The sequence below is a fragment of the Aulonocara sp. 'chitande type north' Nkhata Bay genome, linkage group LG6 (genome assembly GCF_057382095.1).
Source record: "Aulonocara sp. 'chitande type north' Nkhata Bay isolate Kocher_YH1m ecotype deep benthic linkage group LG6, A_spYH_male_GT1.1, whole genome shotgun sequence".
NCBI classification, from domain to species: domain Eukaryota; kingdom Metazoa; phylum Chordata; class Actinopteri; order Cichliformes; family Cichlidae; genus Aulonocara; species Aulonocara sp. 'chitande type north' Nkhata Bay.
In genome coordinates this window covers 22,117,191-22,140,236 of record NC_141349.1, presented here as the reverse complement: position 1 = coordinate 22,140,236, position 23,046 = coordinate 22,117,191, and the positions used below count along the sequence as shown (strand labels likewise).

General features: G+C 39.8%; 1 protein-coding gene across 5 annotated transcripts; it reads right to left on the bottom strand.

The window, feature by feature from the left end:
• Positions 1–1,172: 1,172 nt before the first annotated feature.
• On the bottom strand, positions 1,173–22,581 carry LOC147327746 (uncharacterized). 5 transcript variants are annotated; one of them, XM_086295628.1, is made up of 9 exons: positions 21,725–22,141; positions 14,791–20,677; positions 13,649–13,693; positions 7,828–7,917; positions 7,381–7,607; positions 5,592–5,687; positions 5,240–5,335; positions 5,135–5,163; positions 1,173–2,634 (listed from the first exon to the last, which is right to left on the bottom strand). In XM_086295628.1, the coding sequence occupies exons 5-9, from the start codon at positions 7,439–7,441 to the stop codon at positions 2,593–2,595; spliced, it is 324 nt and encodes a 107-aa protein (XP_086151754.1). In that variant the 5' UTR covers positions 7,442–7,607; positions 7,828–7,917; positions 13,649–13,693; positions 14,791–20,677; positions 21,725–22,141; the 3' UTR covers positions 1,173–2,592. The 5 variants fall into 5 exon arrangements, 1 of the variants encoding a protein (XP_086151754.1); XR_015129884.1 differs by lacking the exons at positions 1,173–2,634; positions 5,135–5,163; positions 5,240–5,335; ... (1 more) ...; positions 7,381–7,607; positions 7,828–7,917 and adding an exon at positions 12,982–13,187 and having other exon boundaries at positions 21,725–21,935; positions 22,001–22,581; XR_015129885.1 differs by lacking the exons at positions 1,173–2,634; positions 5,135–5,163; positions 5,240–5,335; ... (1 more) ...; positions 7,381–7,607; positions 7,828–7,917 and adding an exon at positions 12,982–13,187 and having other exon boundaries at positions 14,791–14,890; positions 15,610–20,677.
• Between the last annotated feature and the right edge of the window lie 465 nt (positions 22,582–23,046).

Below are 23,046 nucleotides of genomic sequence, written 5' to 3'. Positions count from 1 at the left end.
CAGGAAGGAGGCAGGACAGACTCAAACTATCTGTTGGTGTTTTATTGATATATTTAAAACAGAAATTGTGACCAAGCAAGCAGAAGATGTGTACCAGGGTTGTGAAGCAAAAGTTTCTGGACACATCTGTGCATCCTTGATTATAACTCCTGCAGCAAGTCTCCTCTCCTCTCTTTCCTCTGAGTTAAAACATCCTTTAACATGGTTTACTTGGTTTACTGAAAATGATTTGCAGCTCATGAGCAGGAGGACACAGGAGATGAGGAGGCACAAAATTGAAAATTGAGACAAGTCTTGGGAGTGGTGTCATTAAAGCTGCTGGTAGAGTGCTCAAAGCCTGCGCCGACCAGCTGGCTCCTGTGTTCACCAGACTATTCAACCTCTCCCTGACACATGCCTCTGTCCCTCACTGCCTGAAATTGTCAACAATAGTCCCAGTCCCCAAGTCCACCACCATCAGTAGCCTCAGTGACTACAGACCCATCGCACTGACTCCAGTGGTTGCAAAGTGCTTTGAGAAGCTCGTCCTAAAACACATAAAGGACTGCCTCCCACCCAGCTTTGACCCCCACCAGTTTGCCTACAAGGCAAATAGGTCCACAGAGGATGCAATTTCCACTGCTCTCCACTCCGCTCTGCATCACCTGGAGAATCCTGGGACATCAGTAAGGATGCTCTTCGTTGATTTCAGCTCAATACTATCATCCAAGACATTCTTATAGACAAGCTGGTAAACTTGGACTCCCCCCCTCCACATGTGCATGGATCAAAAACTTCCTCACAGACCGTTCACAGTCAGTCAAGGTTGGCAACCAGCGATCATCCACCCTGACACTGCTGTTGATCATCTATGTGCAATATCTCAGTCTTTCCATGTTCTGTGCAATATTTTTGGCTCATGTGCAATTATTTTGGTCCCAGTCTGTTTCAATGTTTCCTACACATACACCATGTATATAGTTCCACTCACATATGTATACATATACACTGTTTTTTATTTTATTCTATTTATTTAATTATTTATTTATTTTCCGCCTTCGTTGTATATTGGTTTCTCTTCTTACTTTAGCACCTTTGTGGTTCAGCTACCCAATTTCGCTGTGCAAGAAACTGCACAATGACAATAAAAAGCTCTAAGTCTAAGTTTCTAAGTCTCTAACAGGTGACTGTGCAAATACTGGAAAACTGAGGACCTCTGGCGGATAAAAGGAATAATACACAAAAAAGTGCTCAGACATAAACTGTGAGAGTTTAAAATTTGTTCTGCAAAAATAGAATTTCACCAAATTAATAGAAATGCATATTTTCCAGATTACATTACTATAAAAAAGAATATTCAAGATATTGATTCAGATTCTATTTAATCATCATGAAAGACATGTTATAAAACTCATACTGGACTTTTGACACTGCACATATTTCACTTACACAAACTATAAAGGCATTAAAGGCATTTAACAACAGTCATATTATAAGAGAGGATTAAGACTTGAATACACATCTTCTATCAGATTAAAATAACAACAGCGTGAAACACAAAAACTATTAACATTGCTTTAAAGTTCTCATCTAGTTTATATTTACCTATAAAACCAGATGAGATGACATTGATAATATAACAGCAGTTTTCTCTGCTGAGTTGATGTTGCTGATCAGTGGCTGGATGACAAAAACAAAACATAATCAGAATCAGAAAAATGTATTAATCCCTAAAGAAATGATGTGGTTACACAATGATAATAACATCATAAATGTTGCTTTGGCTCATTGACCTCAGGTATTTGAATTTCTCCACCTATATTACCTCTACTCCCTGCAGCATCTCTGTTAAACCTGTCTCCCTCTCATTCACACAACTTCTCTCCAGAACACTCCTCCACCGCTACAGGCCGTCTTTCACCTGTTTCTTAATGTTGTCCACAAACATAATAGACCAGAGACTCCTGCCTGACCTCAACTGTCAACCTACCCATCATCATAAAAATGAGAACAAAATAAAGAGCATAGATTCCTTTCAATACTTTGGATTTCTTTTCTTTTGACAGAGGAAAAATTCAAAATAAGATGAACAGTAAAAACAGGTAATAAATAATAAAAATAGAAGCTAAGGAAGATCTTCAGAACACAAATTTGAAACTCAAATACAACTCAAAACTCTAGGACCATGGCACTGAATCCTGTGTGCTGTTCAATAGTCTAGCAATAGCAATAGTTTTAGTTGTATGTTTTCTATCCAGCCTTCTCTTAGAGCAACTGCTCATATCCATAGCAAAGAACTCCTGGTACCAATTATATTTTCATTTAAAAAAAGGAAAAATAAGTGTATTATAATGTAGCTGGGCACTGTCCCAAAAACTGGTGTTTCTTTAAATCTGTTGGACCCATAAACAATATTCAAGAATTGTCTTTCCATTAAATGCAAATTCATTTTTTTCAACAGCTTGAACTATGTTATTTTAAAATTGACACTAGAGCAGAAGTCACTGCATCATTTCATCATCAACACGACCTGAAAAAAGCTGTCTGATATATAGATAAAATAATAACAAACAAACAAACATATCACTAAACAAAACACCTTATCTTGGTTTTCTAGGTGTTGCTGATGGTGACATAGGAAACTTCAGGATCCACCTAAACAATGAAGAGAAAAACATGCTGACTCCTCAGTAATATCCATCCATCCACTTATCCTTTTTAGTGTCGCGGGGTTGCTGGAGCCTATCCCAGCTGTCATAAGGCGAGAGGTGGGGTTCACCCTGGACAGGTCGCCAGTCTGTCGCAGGGCCAACACACAGAGACAGACAACCATTCGCACTCACAACGCAAAACATGCTAGGTGTGTTTTATCATGATTCATATAATACTGATGATGGATTTTTAGGCTAATAGTTAGGCTAACACATATACCACTCATCTTTTCTTTCCTCACAAAACCGATAAATCCTCCACTTCTTTTAAGTGTCTCCCAGCGCAATTCTTAGCATATTTGGTTCCTGCAACTGGTCCGTCGGGTTATTGTCTCCCCAGAAACACGTTGTGCTTTTGGAAATCAGTTTTTTCCTATTTCCGTTGTCGTTTTTCCTCTTTTCGTTGTGTTTTGTGTGCTTTTGCAGCATTTTTCTTATTGCTGGTGTTTTCTTAAGTTGCAGTGGCCTCTCAGGGCCACCGTACAACTGAGTTGCTAGTCTCCACTATGGCCTAATCTCCTCATGTGTATTTAAAGCCCCAGTTTGCTTCTGTTCTTTGTTATGTTCTATGTTCCTTAGAGGCTAGTTTGTGACTTCCAGGTTTTTAGTGTTGCCTGAATTATTTTGTGTTTTGCATTTTGGCCTGCTAAGGTCAGCAATAAAGCTGCTTTTTGAGTTTAACATGGATTTGAGTTCTGCACTTGGATCCTACTTTGCCAACAGCTATCCTTGAAAATATGTCTCACTGTAATGCAACATAAACAACTCTTCATTCATCACTTTAATTTCTCAGAAATGATGTCTCAAGATATTGCATTTGTGTTTTGACCTCTTACTTCAGGTTTTACGATTCATGGTGTGGTCTACTGATTTTATTTTTGGCCTAACTTTCTTATCTTTTGGATGCTTTTTACAGTTTTCAAACTTGGCTTTTTCAGTTTTTTCAGGCATTCATTTAGAGCAAAACTAGTTGTGGGCAGATAACAAATGAATAGAAAAACATTTTATCTCCAGATGACATTATTGTAAGCAATAAAAAGGAAGAAACTGATACAGATTTAATGGTATTTAACGGTCAATAAACTCATGCTACAAAACCCATAACGGTCATTTAGAAATCTAAAACAAACAAAAGCCGAGCGCTACCCCCAACTCACTAATTGAATAAACAAGAAAAAAATGATAGAAAATAATAAGGCAGTTCTCTCTTTCTGCTTCAGTGCTTAGTTAAAAGTCAAAGTATCAACACACTAAATACAAAACTTGGCAGTTCTCTGAAATCACACACCCAGATCTGTCATAGATGGTTTGGAGGCCAAGGACGGGCCTGCTGCTGCTGTCAGCTACTGCCGGGGAGACTGCTGGAGAGGATTTTTAAAACAGCCACTTGATGATGGAACCAATCAGCAGCTGCCAGCAAAATCCAGCCACTGTGATTCAAAAGATGGCCAGAGCCGTAACAATAGGATTAAATCTATTAAACTAGATAAGATTATACTGATAATACAACAGCAGTTTTTTTCTGCTGAGCTGATGTTGTGGATCAGTGGTATCTGACAGAAACACCAGAGCCTCCAGTGCTTTCATACTTTATTGAAACATCAACTTTATCATAATGTACCTGTGAAAAACAAGCAAAAAACCCAAAACCAAATGTATCAGATTGTGAGACAAATAAATTGGCATTGTGTTTATTATTACCTGTGGTTTCAGTTATATTCTTTCCATTAGTTCTTAGTTTTCTTTTCTTTTGTGTTTTTGAGTGTTAGGTTGAAATTGTTAAATGTTACCATTATTGTACTGCCAAGGTCTCCCCTTCCTAGCAAGTAAAAACCCGGTTAAAGCTGTTCGTCTTGCTTTGTTCACGGGAACAAGTCTGAACTAGCGGGCCTGCTGAAGCGCAGACCCAACATTGAGTGTTTCTTTTCTCTCTTTATTTTACTGAGAGGAGAAAATGCACCACAATGACGTCCAACAAAACAAACGATATAATCTGAGGTTTTTTATGCAGTTATTTTCACTTTTATTTTGAAGGTTTGTCACATGGCTTTTTGTGTTATTGCTTCCTACTTTAACTGACCTTATCTGTGCTTTTCATCTTTCTCCCTGTTTTGTAAATATTCCAGAGTTTTCCTTGTCCCTTTCTCCTGCTGGATTTACTGGATTTTGTATTGTGTCTGTGTTTTTTACTTTTCTCTGTGTTTGCATGCGAGATAAACATAACTTCACCGTTAATTTATAAGCAGTGTTAATTTAATTTTCCAAAACTCTCACGTATGGTTTTTCATATCCTCCCAGTTGTAGACATCTGACTCTCGATTATCTGCTGAACCACTTAAACTCAGGAAATCCAAAATAATCTCATGAACATCATCTGCAGTTATTAGAAAATAACAAGGATGAGAAAAACAACCAAAAGACTTTTAACTTGCTGAGTTACTTACTGTGGTTTGATCCATCTGTGTTTTCTGACCTAAAATGAGATAAGACATTTTTTCTGTTTCAAATCAAACTTAAAAATCATTCAAATTCCTCAATATTAAATTTACCTTTAGTTCTGCTCCATGTGTTGACTGTCACAGCAGTGATTAAAAGTGCTGCTAAACCCACTGAGACAATAATGAACCTCGAAGATACAGAAACATCTGAATAAAAGAAAACATCCAAACTTGGCATTACATAATAAAAAAATCAATAACTTTATATCAAACAAATATTTTAAAATAAATGTGATTATATCTCATGAAACATTTTCATTTTTTCTTCTTATGTCGTCCTTATTTAAGTTCTTCATTTATTTAATCGGGCACATTTAAATCGAAATTATTATGTTCCACTAAATATTATCATTAAAAAGGATTACAAGAGTTTACATGACATAAGGATGTGTTATGTAAGTACCTTGTGAATCATCCTTCATTGTTGTTGTGGTTGCTTCTGCTTCAGTTGTGTATCTCTTGGTTTTTCTTGTTGGTTTCTGTGTTGTTTTTTTGTCATCTGAATAAATGAAAAAAGAACAATCAAAAGTTTTTTCACATTGTTCGCGTGTTAGAAATACATCCATCCATTCGCTTCCGCTTATCCTTCTTAGGGTCGCGGGGGGTGCTGGAGCCTCTCCCAGCTGTCATAGGGCGAGAGGCGGGGTACACCCTGGACAGGTTGCCAGTCTGTTGCAGGGCCAACACACAAAGACATCATTCGCGCTCACATTCACTCCCGCATTCACACCTATGGGCACTTTGGATTAACCTATCCCCACAAGCTGACAGAGGCGAGGCTGCCGGACACTGGCACCACCGGGCCCTCTGACCACCACCAGTAGGCAACAGGTGAAGTGTCTTGCCCAAGGACACAACGACCGAGACTGACGGAGCCGGGGCTCGAACCGGCAACCTTCCGATTACAAGACAAACTGCCAACTCTTGAGCCATGATCGCCCCAAAATTATAAACACAACAAAAGCTATTTTGCCCAAACACCTGAAATACATCTAATTAATATTTTAGCTATTTTTAGTTGTTTTAAACAGCTGATCGTGAGCTCACCTGTTTCCTCATCTGAGGTCTGACAGCTAAAGGTAAACAGCTGCACACTTCCTGTGTTAGCATCAGTCACGTCACACTTCATTTTCTCATATCTTGATGGATAGATATAGTGAGACTTCCAAAGGGTCACAGTAGTGGAGCAGTCAGTCTGTGAGGTCAGTATTTCTTTGTCATCTTTGTTCATATCTTGACGTTTAATCAGCCAATTCACGGTGTGATGACACTGTCCATATGTCACCACAGAGCAGTTTACAGTTTTTATCAGTTGCTTTGGTGCATTTCTCACAACAAAATTGATCTCTGCACCACTACTAAGGCTCTTCTCAAAACAATTGGTGCAAACTGCAAAACATGGTGGATAACTCGCAAAAGTGAGTCACCTCATCAAAAAGAAAAGTCAGTTGCTCAAAATAAGTAGTCAATGCTTCAAAAGCAAGTCCCTTAATCAAAACAGATAATATATTCATCAAAAGCAAGTACTTATATCAAAGTGTCAGGGCTGTCACAATTACAAGTCATTACACCAGCACCTTTGGTCACAAAATCAAATGGTTTGAACAGGTTCTCATTGTGACGGATTTCTTTGTAGGTGCTTCCCAATGACTAATAATAAAAAGATTAACCTGAGACAGATGAACCAGAGCGTTTAGAGTTTGTATTTCTCCTAATTTGTACTGTAGGCATGAATAAAGACCAACTTCCTCAAATGTGAGCTTCTTAATAACCAGAGAACAGTTCGCTGTAACACTCAGTCTGTCTGATTTGACTTTGTCTGTCCAAGTGTGATCAGCTCTACTGTTGTTTTGTGTCTTGAAACAAAGGTCCATTCAGTACTGTCACAGTTATTCTGCTCATCTATCACATTTAGACAAGGCAGAGTGACGTCATCTCCAACTTTCATAAAAATGGATATTTCAGTTTCAGATACTGTTGAGAAGATTGATGAGAAATATGAAAGATAAATTAGAATGCAGCAGTTTTACAATCAGAGCGAAGATTTTAGACTCGGGTCTGTAAACATGTCCCATATTTCCCTAAAACAACAGTACATGCTCAGCTTTCTTATTTACTGTAAAGTTTATTGACCATAGTAATACTGATAATATTTAGTTTTGTTGCTAATAAAATGTTTCCTGTATCCTTACCTGGAATCAGAATCATCAACATCAGAGATAAAAACATTTGAATCCATCTGAATTCATCCATCGTGCTTCTCTGCCTCACGTCTTTCTTGTTGTCGATCTCAACCGTCACAGTCTCTGAACTGATGACTCTTTTTACTTCCTGTCATTAGTCAGATCTCACTTCCTCACTGCAACTTTAGTCATTTGTAGTTCTTTCTTCTTGTTGGTATTGAGTATGTGAGCTTTCTCTGACATTGATGAATACATTTAAATATTAAACAAAGATGACACAAATAAACACAAAATGCAATTCCTAAATGAAGTTGTTTATTATTAAGAGGGGAAAAACCTATATGGCCCTGTGTTAGACCAAGTTAAATGTGCGACAGTGTCAAAGTGCTATAGACAAGGATGCAGGGATCAGGTCTCCAGGGAATCTGCAGGGAAAAGCAAGGGGAACACACTCACTCTCCTTCTGTCTCTCTTGGCGTCTCACCAGTCTCTCACTCCTCTCTCGTACCAGAATTTCTGTAAGGAACAAGGGCAGGTCCAGGGTGTCTGTACACAGGGAAACGACGTGTTAGCACAAGATTCAAAATCCAAGAGAACTAGATTACTAGTGTCCTAGCCAGGACTTCACTAACATGAGTCAAGCAACAATCCAGCAAAGAGCAGTCTAACTTCTTCCCGTAAGTAGAGGCTGGTTAATGAGACGCAGGTGTTCACCATCTCCCAGGTATGTAGGCCAAAGGCGGGAGCCCACAATGGCCTCCGCCCAGGCGATAGAGGGAGAGAAAAACAATACCAAAGCCCACTTGTAGCAGAATATTTCTCAGGCAGACGGTGACACTATAGTTTTTAAACATAACAAAAATCAGACGACGACTGGTTTGATTTAACTGTGGTGATGTTTAGATTGCTCGAGTTGAAAAACGTGTTGCCGTCCAGTTTGTGTGAAGTCAGCATTACAAAGCAAATGCAACAACCTATTAACAAAAAGTCCTTATATTTACTGTGATAGTTGACCTGCTGCACTCTTGGTCTTAAAGCAAATTAGTGTTGTTTTAAGCTTTAGAAAATGAGAAACAGTAATGTTAAATATATATGTATCACAATGGAGTGGACTTTGAGAGATAGTTTTATCTACTCTGCAGCATAAGCTGAAAAACCAAGGCAGGATCCATGAAGCTGAAACACGTCAGCAGAAGGAGGAAAAGGTGGTGAGGCAGGAAAAAGAGACTAAGAAGGTACCTCAGGCCACCAGGGTGGAGAGAGACTCACGGTTGAATTATGAGGTACAGTAAGCCTGAAAAGACAGGAGTGCTTCAGCTCGCTGTGTCGTTGTCAAAGAATGACAAAGAAAGAATCTAGTTGTCGTCCTGCAGAGGCAGCCCTCTCCGCCCATCCCAACCTTGCAGAAAAAGCTGGCAAATCTTGCGCCATCTAGGCCCTCCTCTGTTTTTAGCCAGCGCTCGTCTAGAACTCTGAGTAACTCATTGCAAAGACTGCAAATTTTTTCACATTTTGCCCTGTATGACAACTCTATAAATAAATAAAAATGCATTCACAGAATTGCTCAGTGTCAGCACCAAACCACCCACCACCCAATGAAATTCCCAGCCAGCAGGGTAAGATTTGTGCAAATTATAAACCTTTATTTTCCTGATCCCTGCCCTGCCTTCAGTCCCCTGTCGTGCTTCAGATGATCAACAGGAAGTGTTCAGTTTGCTGTCAGCCTTACGTTGGTGTCTGAGGAAAGAGCGGTGACAACTGGAGGTTCAGATGGGTTGCACAGATTCACACGAGACCCACTACAATCTGGTAAACAGGTATTGCAGTCAGGCACCACTGAACAGCAGGGTAATGTGTGCAGGAATAAGATGCCAGAACAACAGGGATTTCTATCTTTTGTGCCAGGCTTAGAATCAGTCATTTAGAGACGCTGCTATGTTGAATTTAACCCAGTTAACCCCCAGATGTGGTGAGGCAAAGACACGATACTAACTCTGGGCTGTTAACGTGTGATCTTAATTTGATATTCGTAGTGAAGAATGTATTCAGTACAATGTTTTACAAGACATTTATTCATCTGTGCTTGTATTCAAGTTTACAGCAAATCATCTGAGAAATGCATTTGAACTGGTGCCTGTTTCTGGGCTTTTCTTTTGTCACAAACTGCTCACAAAGAAGGACGAATGCTTTAGGAAACAAAAGCTTTGGAATGTATTCTGCAAGTACAGGTCAAACGTAATAGCCTCATTGTTTTATAGCAATGCTGAATTAACTTATGTCACTGCAGGACAGTGCAGCCAGTGGGGCTGATTGTTATAGTCACTGTGCACGACAAGAAAGCATTTGACATGGTGAACTGCTGCCACGGTTTTAGAGAGACGTCTGTTTGTTATTAGAAGTAGTTGTTCTGTTTAATTTGGGGTTTTTCTCCTTTGCTTCTTCGTAGAAGACGACCAATCTGCACATCGAGAAGCTGTCCTGTCTTCAGCTAGGAGTCCTTCTCCAGCTGCTGCACATGCTAACAGGCAAAACATCAGGGAGTAATACAAGCTTTTAATGCTTATGTGAACCACAGGCGTGCTTATAATGTATCAACCTGCAGTGAGACTGTAAAAGCAAAATCTTTCTTGATTTAATTTTCATTGCACAAATAATAACAGATTCAGGAATGTATTCAAGGAAGAGACTGGCAAAGAAAGAGTGGGATAGTCAGGGAGCTGAAGGAAGGAGTACTAAAAGGCTAGGTGCACAGCAAAGAGAGAGGTGTCACTGGCACAGGAAAAGGCTTGTAGTGAGTTGTATGTGAGGCTGGACACTAAGGAGAAAATGATTTTTAATGAATGGCAAGGCACATAAATTGTGCTGGAAGAGAGTAACCAAGTATAGAGATGGAAATGTGCTAATGTGAAGAAAGTGTGTTGAGAAGGGAGAAGGAGTACTTTGGACGAAAATTGAATTAGAGAAGGAAGTGAGGCAACTCTGAAGAGGATGGAGACGGGAGGCATAGAGAGGGTAGGAGTGAAGGCTATGATAAGGTGCGAAGAGAGTAACTGTGGTGCTGCATAAGAAAGTCCTGAGGGGCAGAGAAGTATGTGATGGGTTGAGATTACATCAGAGAGAGGCTCTGAGCCCCTTCTTGTTTGCACTGGTGATGGAGAGGCTGACAGATGAGATCAGGCAAGAGTCTCCGTGGATGATGTTTTCAGACAACCACAGAAAGGATTTGTGGATGTAGTGAAGGTGGACATGCAGGGGGTTGGTGTGACTGAGGAGGATGCTAGAAATAGAGAGATGGAGGCGGATGATCCACTGTAGCGACCTCTAAAGGGAGCAGCCGAAAGAAGAAGAAGCACAAATAATTCTAATCATGCTTTTCTTTTATTCTCAGTACTAAGCTATGTAAAGGAAGTCAAGGTTGTTTCCTCCTACAATCACTTTGGTCATGCTGTTCTTACAAGTGTGGAGGTGCCAGATGGTTTAGACTTGTTTAGATTGGTGCTCTGTCTCCCTTTATCCAAACTAAAACTTTGATGAGGTTTTTTATCTTCACTAAACACTTTTTTGCTTTGTGTTTATTATTGTGCTACTGCAAGTATTTCATATATTAATCAGTTGATTGTTACTGTAGGGCAGCTCTAGGACAATCCCTGATGTGATGTAGCTTGCTTTTATCCAGCAGATACGACATCTCATGAGGAGGTTCGAACCCTGTACCCTGACCCTCCTGCTGACGCACAAAGTCTGGACATCCAGCAGCAGGCCCTTCTACGTGAACAACAGCACAACAGTTTCTATTTCTTTTAATATTGGAAGTCAGTTATTCATTAATGAATACAAATGGTGACTGAAGTTATTTAGACAGGACATTAAACAATAAACTTCCAATAAATTATGAACAATGTGTGACTGAATGTGTTCAGTGAAAGACTTTGAAAATATCGCAGCATAAAACCAGTGTAAAAGTACTCAGACTACTTTTGGGGGTATTTATTTGATGATGCAACCAGAAAATGTGCAGGTTGTGAGTTTAACAATTTCAACACTGGAGAAGAAGTACATGTACACAGACTAGCTAATGACAAACATTTTTTTTTAAATTAACCTTTATTTAAACAGGTTGTTCATTTTTCTGAGCTTATCTGGTGTCCAGTTTCGGTGGCAGTAGCATAAGCAGAGAAGACCCAGACCTTACTCTCCCGAGCCAGCTCCTCCATTATTTGGGGGACACTGAGGCATTCTCTGCTGAGTGCTGTGATCTCCCCAACATGTCCTGGGTGTGTCCTGTCTGTCCTGGTGGGACATGCCTGGAACATCTCACCCAGGAGGCGTTCAAGAGGCACCCTTGTCAGATGCCTGAACCTCCTCAACTGGCTCGTTTAGATGTAGAGGAGTAGCAGTTAACTCGGAATGAGACAGACAGCACCTACTGCTGGGGTGGGCCTACAGGAGGGAGAGCTCATGTCGTCTCTTCAGGACACATCACTGGACCCCAAGAAGCTCTCCCCGGAGCTCCCTTTGGCTGCTGGGGTCGGCATACGTTCAACTTTAAAATCACTCTTGGTTCTTGGCTAGCTTTGTGTTAGCATCCTTTGTGTACTGATGCTTGCAAGAAGCTAAAGTTGCTTTGGCAGAATTTTCTTTCTCATATATGCACACATAAGGAGAGAGATGTTTTATAAGCTTTAGTCATCACCGTGCACTTTTCCTGATTCACACAAAATACAGCAATCTGGCACCTTCCCACAGGGTCTTGCACGAGTATTAAACATGTTCATTTGTGCTTTGGACTGTCACCAGATTTCTTCTAGAAGTTTCTTGCCAGTCAGCAACTATCTTGGCAACACCACTTGAGTTTGTGTGTTGCATGCTAACATCCTTATCATATGTGTAATAATACTAAAGCTTCATCTTATGCACACACAAAAAACAAATATGGCTCCTTCGTGCAGGGTTTTCTGGTATGTTCATTTATGCTTCCCAATTAAAAAAAGAAAAAAAAAAAAGAAAAAGCAAAGTTCTTGCTTCTCAGCCACTGCGGCCACATCCTCACCGTTTTTTAGGCAGTTATATAAACATACTGTGAGTGAGTCATAAGCTTAAATACAATAGTTGAAGGAACAAAAACGTAATGTTTAAAAATACCAGTCAAATCTGATTAAAGTAAATAAATAATAAGTATACAATGTAGTTTTAAGACTTCTCAATGTTTCGTAACATTAATGTTCTATGAACTCGTGAGTCCAGAAATCTGAATGTCATGAAAAGTATTTATTATTCGTGTATTATTATTTTACAATACAAGGTTGTTTTTTTCCTGATACTTCATGCAAACCACATTTCTCCAGGCCTGTCCTAATCAGCTTACTCAGTATCACTAGATCCAATGCTGCTCCTCCAGCAGAGCACACAAAAGTAGGAGAGACCAGAGATGCCATGGCTTAGTTAGGAGACTGTTTGCTTCAAGGCCACTAGAGGGTGCTGCCATAAAACGACAATAAATGAATTGACCTTTTGACCTGCTCACACTCTTTTATGCAAAACCCTGCTGATGACACACACACACACACAGATTCTAGGTCTGACCAACCGTCTCCACCGTGGGCAAAAAGATGACAGTCAATAAAATTCTAAAATTTTATTTATAAACACAATGAATAGTAGTTAAAAGTCCAGTGTCCCATTTAGGTACAAAGTAAAAACACACAGTCCAAGGCCAGAGCCAGCTATGCCACAAAGCCAGTTGCACTCCACACGTTGTTCACTTCAACAGGGGTAGCAATTGTCCTCTGAGACCCACCACCCTGTAAGTAGAAAGCCTGCACAGAGCGACAAAATAACACAGCAGTGTTTGTAATGTGGGCTATAAGTAGACTAGCATATCAGTGCAATCAATTACACCTGCCTCCAATTAGTCCAGCCCTTTTACAGTCATTGACTGGGTGAGAAAACATGAGCAAATCAACCCAAGAGACAAGCAGGAAGACTCTCTGAAGGCTCCTGTGGCTGCACAGGCAGTCTTACAATTACGAGGTTGGAGAGTTGTTGTTTCAAAATGTTCACACTGATTTCACATGCTCATTAACTCACAACCAGCTGACCATATATATTTCTGCTGCTGAGCTGCTTTTTGATGGAGATTTTCTGAATTTATTTTGCTACCATAAGAGCAGACTCCATGCTGAAAGCATGTGCACTGTCACTTGCAATGAGTGGCACTAATGACGCTAAATTTAATTACAGGTCATGGACAGCCTTCATAAATGCTCATATTACTCACCCACACTGAATTCCAGCACAGGTTCATCTGGGTCCTGACTATTTCCTGCAAAGTAACACAAACGTCATCAGAACATTAAGTCAGAGAAACAACATTTGGAGCTTTTGTACATGATAAATTATACTGCAGTAGTAAAACAAAGTCAAGCAGCAGTACATTTATTAAAATCACCTTCAGCTGTAATATTTAAACTGATTTAGTGTCAATTTAGATTATGTTTAGATTAAAATGAAACTAGTACCCTTGTAATGTCTTTTTAAATTAGAGGTAAATATTTGTATATTTTTTACATAATATAATTATATTTACTGGATTTTCTCTCTATTGTAGTTTAGTATTATAGTTATTACTTGTTTTTTATTGACTTGTCTTGTTTTTACAATGATTTGCTCTGAATGCAGCCTTTAAAGAAAAGACTATCTGTTCAGTAACTATCCATCAGACTGGGTCCATGTTACCAGCCAAATGGGTAATAATTAAAGTAAGTTTTGAATTACGTATATTTGGGTGTTTAGGTGACACTTTTGCAAAAAAATATATATATATAATTAGGTTTAAAAGAACTAAACATGTATGTATTTAAAAACAATAAGTGTGTTAGAATTACTACAGCAACAGGTCGTAGCTCACTGTACTATTTTTGAGCACAACTTTGGTGCTTTTGCCTCATTTTTAAATCAGTGATCCCAGTAGCACAGTCTAAGCAGAGACCTCAGTGCTTGGCAAACAATCAATAGAATCAATATAATTATTAAAAAGAAACAAAATAAATGCCAACCATATAAAAAAAACATAAACTTAAGGAAAAAACTAAACTTGATTTTGTGTCTTTAGGCTATTGTTAACAGCAAGCATGAGGTTAGTGCATATGTATTATTATTGGAAAGATTACTGCAAAGAAAAAAAGGTTGAACCAGGAGGGGGCGATATTGCTCTTCTTACCATGAGTTACATGCAGGCTATTACTTACCATGTCACTCACATTTATTTCACAAAACAGCTGAACCCACTTAATTCGATTTAATTGTATTTATGCAGAGCTGAATCACAACAACAGTCTCCTCGAGGTGGTATAGATTGTAAGGTAGAAAGTCTACAATTAAAAAGAAAAAACCTCAATACAGTGGGAAGGAACAACTCACTTTTAACAGGAAGCACCCTCTGGCAGAACCACGGTCAGGGAGGGGCAGCCCGCTGCGACCCTTTGGGGATGAGGAGACGAAAAAGGGGACAAAAGACACACTGTGGACGAGAGCCAGAGATGAACAAGAACTAATTATTGAATGCAGAGAGGTGTATAAACACATGGTGGGAATCCCCCAGCAGGGTAGTCCCAGGGTAACTAAGGGAGGATTCATGGTCACCTGATTCAGCCCTAGCTATATGCGTTGGCAAAAAGGTAACTTTGAAACTTAATCTTAAAAGTAGAGATAGTGTCCGTCTCCTGCATTCAAACTGGGAGCTGGTTCCACAGAAGGATGATCCCCTTCTACTTCTAAATATTCTAAAAACCACAAGGAAGCCCACAGTCTGAGAGCAAACTATCAAACTACGAGGTCTTTAAAATAAGATGATTATTCAAGACCTCATGTGTGATGGGAAGGATTCTAAATTTGATGCTGGACCCACAAATCATAAAAGAGAAACACTAACTCACACACACCAGAAAGTGCCAAGAATTATAATTATATGTAATTTAGTTTTGCGTTCCTTTATAATGCTTTCAACTATACAAATAAGACACTTCATGGGGGCGCCTGAGCCTTGTAGACACAACAAATACTGAACAAACCTCATGCGCCCTGTTGTTGACAAAACGATAAAAATGAATGTGTACTTCTGTCTTATTTAGGTCATTTTTGTAGTTTTTGTAGACAGACTACTGTAATTTCTCAATAAAATGTCGCTTATTATCGCTCACTCTCAAGAACAAAAACGTGAGTAATTTCCCAGTAGCTCACCATATTTGGGATCTTCTAACATCCACACTTCATGTTTAAACGGTGGTGCGGAGGCGGTGTACCGTCGCAGGCCGGATGTAGCATTCAGCGCGGTGTGCCTTTTTTTCAGTTGCTAAGCAACAGATTTGTCCCGCCCCTTTCGTTATGACGGGGCGGGCCAGTCCTTTGACTGGTGACGTTACAAAGAAACGTCAGGTGACGTTACAAAGAAACCTTAAACCGACCTTATATATAGACCTGGCTGTTCAGTTGAAACGCATTCACACAGCGGGACAGCAGCGCTTTAAACGTTCAAACACGGAGTTTAACACAAAACAACATTTTAGACATAAAAAACAAAAAAGTGAAATGGCAAGCTCGAACTGTAACACAATGACAAATGATGAAACAGTTCAGACCAATGGGGATAATTCTACAGTACATGCTTTGGTATCCCTCTTGGATAACTTGGTCAGTAGTTTTTCGAACAAGCAGTTGTTAGAGCTTACCGCAGGCTATCCGGATTGCGTCACCGCTAAGCGGCTTGTAGGTTTTGTAGAGGACGTAATGGACCTGTGTGAACAGTCACTAGCAGTATCACCGCTGAGGTCTTCCCAGAACTCCCCTGTACATGAAAACTGTTCTGTCCACACCACTACTGGCAAAACGGTTTTGTCACGTGTGAAATTTTTGGACGATTCTGCTGAGCAGGAGTTTGATACAGCACAGAATATAGATGCTAACAGCCAAGAAACAGCTAACACAGAAGAAAGCTGTCAAAATGCTGACCAACACAGTGCTGCAAAACCCAAAACGGTTTTGTCACGTGTGAAATTTTTGGACGATTCTGCTGAGCAGGAGTTTGATACAGCACAGAATATAGATGCTAACAGCCAAGAAACAGCTAACACAGAAGAAAGCTGTCAAAATGCTGACCAACACAGTGCTGCAAAACCAGAAAACAATCCAATTCCAGATCCCCAGCAGCAGAAATCCTGTGTTGAACATGAAGCCAGCATCCCACCGTTAACAAACGTAAGTCAAACGGAGTCATATAAAAAGATACAGCATCACAGATCTTCTGTAGACTGTGAGCCACCTGAAAAAACAGACTTTGAAAGATGGTTAGAGACATTAATTCAGGCTGTGCTTTCAAAGCTTGGTAAACTTTTAAAGTGCCCTCATTCTCACCAAAAACGTTTGTTGGATCTACTCTTGGACAAATTCAAGGGGATGGATTTGCATTTAGACCGAAAAGTGCAGAATTATTTTGACTGCATTGCTAATGCGATTTTCACTGATATTTGTGACAAATTACATAAATTGTCACTAATATCATTGGAAATGGGGAGGAGTGGGGAGGAGGATTCAATGAATTTAATGGAACAACCAATATTTAATATCATAACTACTTCAGTATTCCAAGAACACCTGTTGGCAGTAACAGTTACTGATAGACTGGAATCATATGAAAAGAAAGAAAGATGCAGATTTTCAGTGGAAATCTTTGTGGAAGGACTGATTTCCCAGGTTTCAAAAAAATCAGGCACAGTCTTGAGCATTGAAAGTGCTGAAGCTATCTCCAACCGGCTTACCATGAAAATCTGGACTGAAATCAGGGCCAGATACGACAAAATCCCACCAGAGAAGTTCAAGAAACTCAGCGAGAGGGTTTTCAAATCCCTCTGTAAAAGATGGAAGCATGCATCTTTGGTGACATTCTGGCAATTAAACTTCCAAAATCTTGATGAAGATATTGTTAAAACTTTCAAAAGAAAGATATTCACAGAACCAAGTTGCATATCTAAGTGCTTCTCATCGGTGCGTGCATTTTTTGGGAGGTGTAAGGGAAGAAACAAAGTTTCCACTTTATAGTGACATCGTGATATCAACAGCAAAATATTTTCTAAAACTCACTGGACACTTTAAATGAGCTAGTTTTACATTTAGATCAGATCAAGTCATTTTTGAAATCCCCAGGAATGGTCGCGGCAGATGGCCACCCCGCCCTGAGCCTGGTTCTGTCGAAGGTTTCTTCCTCTTAAAAGGGAGTTTTTCCTTCCCACTGTCGCCTCGTGCTTGCTCAGAGGGGTTTGTTCTTTTGGGGTTTTCTTTTTAATACTGTAAGTTGTTACCTTACAGTGTGAAGCACCTTGAAAACACCATTGTTTCCTTTGGTGCTATACAGATTGAAGTGACTTGCACTGATAACATAACTAAGCTGGGACTTTAATTTAACATCAATAAAATTATAAAAATATTACATCTTGATTTCTGCTTGTTTTCATTGTCTGTGACTTAATGAATACAAATGTGTAATTTAACAGATTCTTTCTTTATGTTAGTCTGACCGGTGATTCCACGTTGGCCTTAGGTGTTGGCGCAGATACGCTGCAGCCCCTGAGCCATTAATGGCCCAGCACACTACAGTAAAAACAAAACAACAGCCATCTGTCCAACTAGGAAAGGAAAATAATAAACTGCCTCCTTGGAGGCAACCTGACCGACTGCAATCACTCTCAGGCAGATTGATGAAGATCTGCAAATAACTGTTGTCTAATTTATAAACGCAGACAGATTGCCAACACGTCTGTTCACAATAGAGGACTGTACTTACATGGTTGCAAACTGGTTATCTTGCTTATATGAAAACATTACTTTGGAGCAATGAAACTCAAACACATTCATTTTTAAAATGCCTCAAAATGAAATTTTGAAATATTTGGCTTTATGCTTTGAAAGTGCCGTTGTGAGTGGGAGTGTGAAATCCTTACTTGATGTGTTCCCTTTGCCTTTACTGTTTTCAGTTTTATTTGTCATATGCAAGTTAGCACAGGGTCAACATTGCAATGAAATGTGTTTGACGAGCAGCAGTCACTCAGCAGCATGGTACAGTAGAAGAAAATATAATAAAATATAATAAAATAAAATAAAAAATAGAAAAATAGTAAAGAGCAAAATATTAGAAAGACGTGGTAAAAGAGAAAAGATGACTAAAAATATATATATATATATGTATCTATAAATATATGTACACTAGTGATTAAATAAGAAAATCTTGAAAAGAAATATGACGGGAGGTCAGATGGGATATTGCACAGGAATGAGCAGCAGAAAATTACAGTATTACTCAGACTTTTAATAGTCATATTGTCAGTTTTGGCCGACGGTCATGGGTCACTTCCACTAAAATAGCACGAGACTGGAGTAAAATGTACTTTATTAATGAGAACACATGGTGATACAGCAAAGAATCCAACCCTTCTGAAAAGCAAATGGCTTCCTGTTATACTCTACCTGATTCAGGTGAGCATCTGGAATAGACCAAGTCTGGGGGTCAGCAAACCAAAGGGAAACAAAACCCTCCCCATAAGAAAACCACTACAATATAACCAACATCATAGACATATGAAGATTTGTAACAAGTCCTATAAATAACTCCATAACATATAAACTTCAGTCTCTTCTATATACATTAAAACAGCGGTCCCCAACTTTTTTTGCGCCACGGACCGGTTTATGCCCGACAATATTTTCACGGACCGGCCTTTAAGGTGTCACAGATAAATACAACAAAATAAAACTAGTACCGGTACCGGAAAAAAAGAAGATTTATTCATAACACACGTGAAAGACCCAGGAAAACAGAGTTAACGATAAAAACGATAACAAAATAACGATAAAAAACGATAAAAACTCTGAAAACCATACATTTCACACCCGAGCCTCATCTCTCGACCAAACGACGGTCCGTGGCCCGGCGGTTGGGGACCGCTGCATTAAAACACCTTAACCACAGTTAGGTTTCAGCCCTCGCTGACTCAGAACAAAGTAAGACAATCAGAGTTCGATTGGTTTTTACTTGTGCAGGGGAAGCCTGGTCGGATTCTCAGAGTTGCAAGCTCTACACCCAAACTCAGACAACTCCAACTCCAGCCTCCACTCGCAGCCTTTTATTGAATGAAAACAGTTACACAACCGCCCATTGTAAACCCCATATGTTGTGTGGTAAAAGCTAAGGCACTGTGTGTGTGTGTGTGTGTGTGTGTGTGTGTGTGTGTGTGTGTGTGTGTGTGAGTGAGAGAGAGAGAGTGTATGTGTGTCTGTATACGTGACTTCCTGCTTACAAACGTTTTAACCGCATCTCTAGTCATAAAAGGGTCATCTCCCCTCAACCTCGTATATGGCTTAACCTCTCTAACAGTCCACCATTTACATGGTGAGCCCATAAAGGGCAGGAAGTGAACATTCCTTACCAAATAAGGAAACCAGAATCTTACATAGATTGTGCCTGCAGTTGAAAACTATAGCTAGTAACATCCCCAACATCCTACATGTGGGGGAGGAACAGAAAATATCTGAACATACAGTTCAAGACAAGGTCCAAGCACAATAATGACAACTTTTAACAAAATCACTCCAACACACACTCCCCTAGCCTGGCACATTGGTTTTCTCCAGGAGCTCATAAGCAGGTGATTGAGCTGCTTTTACTCTTTACAAAGTGAGTACTGTTAACACTTCTCTTTTTACATATACAACTAATTTAGGTTACAGACAAATGATTAAATGTGAACAGCTCTAACACAGGTTCTTTTCCTGACACAGGTAGGATGGCCAGTCCCCCTGTCTCTTCACCTTTAACGAGTCACTTAAATAACAACCCAAAAAGCCTAATAAAGAATCACAATCAACCAGTGTGTGTTTTTCTTCATTACGGTTTTTAAATACAAATCAGTCAGTCAATTAATAAAAATACAAGTAAGGGTAATGGAACCCCTGGTCTCCATTACACACATAAATACCATAAAGACACTAAGTCGTAGAGCTCTGAACTCCTTGCTTCTATGATATTTACACTTCTTCTTGGCCTTCTCCTTCACTCTGAGTCACTCCAGGATAAACGCATCAGCTCAGACATACAATAATTAAAATATGTGTAGGTGACCGTTTGGCAGAAGACGATGTCGAGGCGGTACTGCAGTGACACGTCCGTGGCTATCGTCGGGGCGGTGTCCTGCATCAGAAGGAAGTCAATAGACTTCTTGGCTTTGTTGCTCATCATGGCGCTGTAGTCCGTGGGCGTGGCCTGCAAAAAGTGTAAATAAACCATCAGAGACCAAACACAAATATGCCTTCCAACCACTAGTTTAGACAACATCTTGCAAAGAGTGTGTATTTCAGAGTGCAGTTGTTTTTAAATTTGACAGAAACAGAAATAAAGACGGAAGAGAAGGACAACAGGGAAAGCAGAAGCACCGACACACTGAAATCTTTTAGGGTCAAGCTCCAGAACTAGCCACAAATCCTGCTGGAAAGAACCTAAAAATACTTAAAAATACTTGCAGAGATCGAATGGAGCCGTTAACTCAAAAGCCTGGTGTCAGGCATGTTCTTTAATAAATAAGAAACGAGCTGATATGTTACAGACCCCAGTCTTTACGTAAAGAAAAAGCTGACATTTAGAGCGGTCTCGCAGCAGATTTTAAAACAGTGACACTGATTTGTGGGGTTTTTGGGCACAAATTTGAACCTTTTTGTTTTATCCATGTCCTTGAACACAGCTCGTGACTTGGGCGCTTTCATATGTACCGATTCATTTAGGTTTGTGCACTGAGGCCAGATTTAGGTATTAAAAACGAGTCAGTCATAACACTTCTTACATTAGTTAAAAAGCTGAGCTTACACTAAACCAACATTTAAATTTCCCCTTGTGGGACTAATAAAGGTATATCATATCATATCATATCATATCATTACTAAAGTATTGCTGCAACATTGTAAAGACAAAGATGACACACAGACCAGACATAAAACACTGAACACTTTTTAAAGACGAGTCATTTAAGAGTATTTTCTCATAGAATAAAGTCGGCTGATATGGTGAAGGAAAAATCTGCTCACGAATCCTCCAACTTCTTAAAAGTAAGGAGTGACCTGAGCTGGAAATCAACATGAGAGGGATGACTCAAGAAGAAGAAGAAGCAACAAGAAAAGAAAAACAGAGTTCAGAGTGTAGTTAAGATATCAAGCTGTATCCACAATGTGTGCCAAGAAACTAAGCTTGTCTGTTGTCATGCTAAAGAAATAAAAAATCTGGAATCAGAAAACAGCCAATAACTGCTGATCAACTCACCCACTCCTCTTCGTGCCAGTCCACGTGCAGTGACGACTGGCTGTTGTGACCGCTGTACTTTGCTCTCAGCGTATCCTGGTCATTGCGGAGCACTACTTGTTCAGACTCAGCGGAAGGAGAAGCTTTGGTTGCGATGTACTCGTACTGCGTTCAGGGCCTAAATAGCTGAAGCTAGCAGCTTGCAGCCGCACACTGCCACCAGCTGACGGGTCTGAAAGGAAGAGGGTATGAATGAAATATGAAGCGTCCCCACGTAACGTCAAACACTTTTAGTACCTTGTCAACCAGACTGGCGAGCGTCCACTCCAGTCCGCTGGCCGATTGGTCTTTGGCAGCTTGAGACAGCCTCTCTGCGTAATAGCTGACCTGAGTCTTCAGCGTGTTGACGTAGGCGATGATCTCTTTGGCTCGGACAGTGTCCTGGGGTATGTGGATGATGACTGAGCTGGAGAGGGCACTACTGCAGGGAACAAAGACACACCGACACATCTGTATCCGAGCTGGGACTGAGGACACTCACCAGCCACTTTATTAGGTACATGTGTTCAAAAGCTTGTGGCAGCAATTTAGTGCATTTAGTCAAATAAAGACAATAGAGTGGCCTGCAGGTGTATATTTTTGTAATGTTTCTGTCTTATGCCTGAAATATGCTTCAGCAGGAAATATACGCTGTAACTGGAAACAACAGCATGATGGACCGGTTTAGTGTTAAGAGGTGTTACATCTGAAGTTAGAACGTAAATTTCCTGCAGAAATCTAAATCAAGCTTCAGAGGTACTGTTCCAAAAATATAGGGAGGGACGTTACCCACCAGATGTAAAAACAAACACTGTCTGCATGCACATGCCTGCTCTCAATGAGCCTAATCGTGGCTGCAAGTCACCGGGCCGTTTAACCTGCAGTTAATTGCAAAGGTAAGAAGTACATGGAAATACTGTTAAATGCTGTTGCTGAGGACGTGAATTTAAATTGTTACTCAATGCTGATACTTTATGTAGCTTTCTTACAGTATTTTCCAGATTCCGGTAATAAACAGAGTCAGATTTAGGGAGACTAGTCTTCTTCTTCTGGCATTTAAGGCTGAACGGGGAGTTGTGGTATAAAAACGTATAGTTTTGTAAAGTTGGCACAGTTGCTCAAATTAGCCAAGCATGATCGACCTTTTTAATCCCCAACCTGCTGGCAGAAATGTCCACCTATTAAAAAACACATATCTCTCTTCAGAACTATGACGCCTAAATAAAAAAACCTTAGTTTATATGGTGAAAAATTATTTGAGAGAATCTTGAAGAGCTGCTGCTCCTCCACATCGAAAGGAGCCA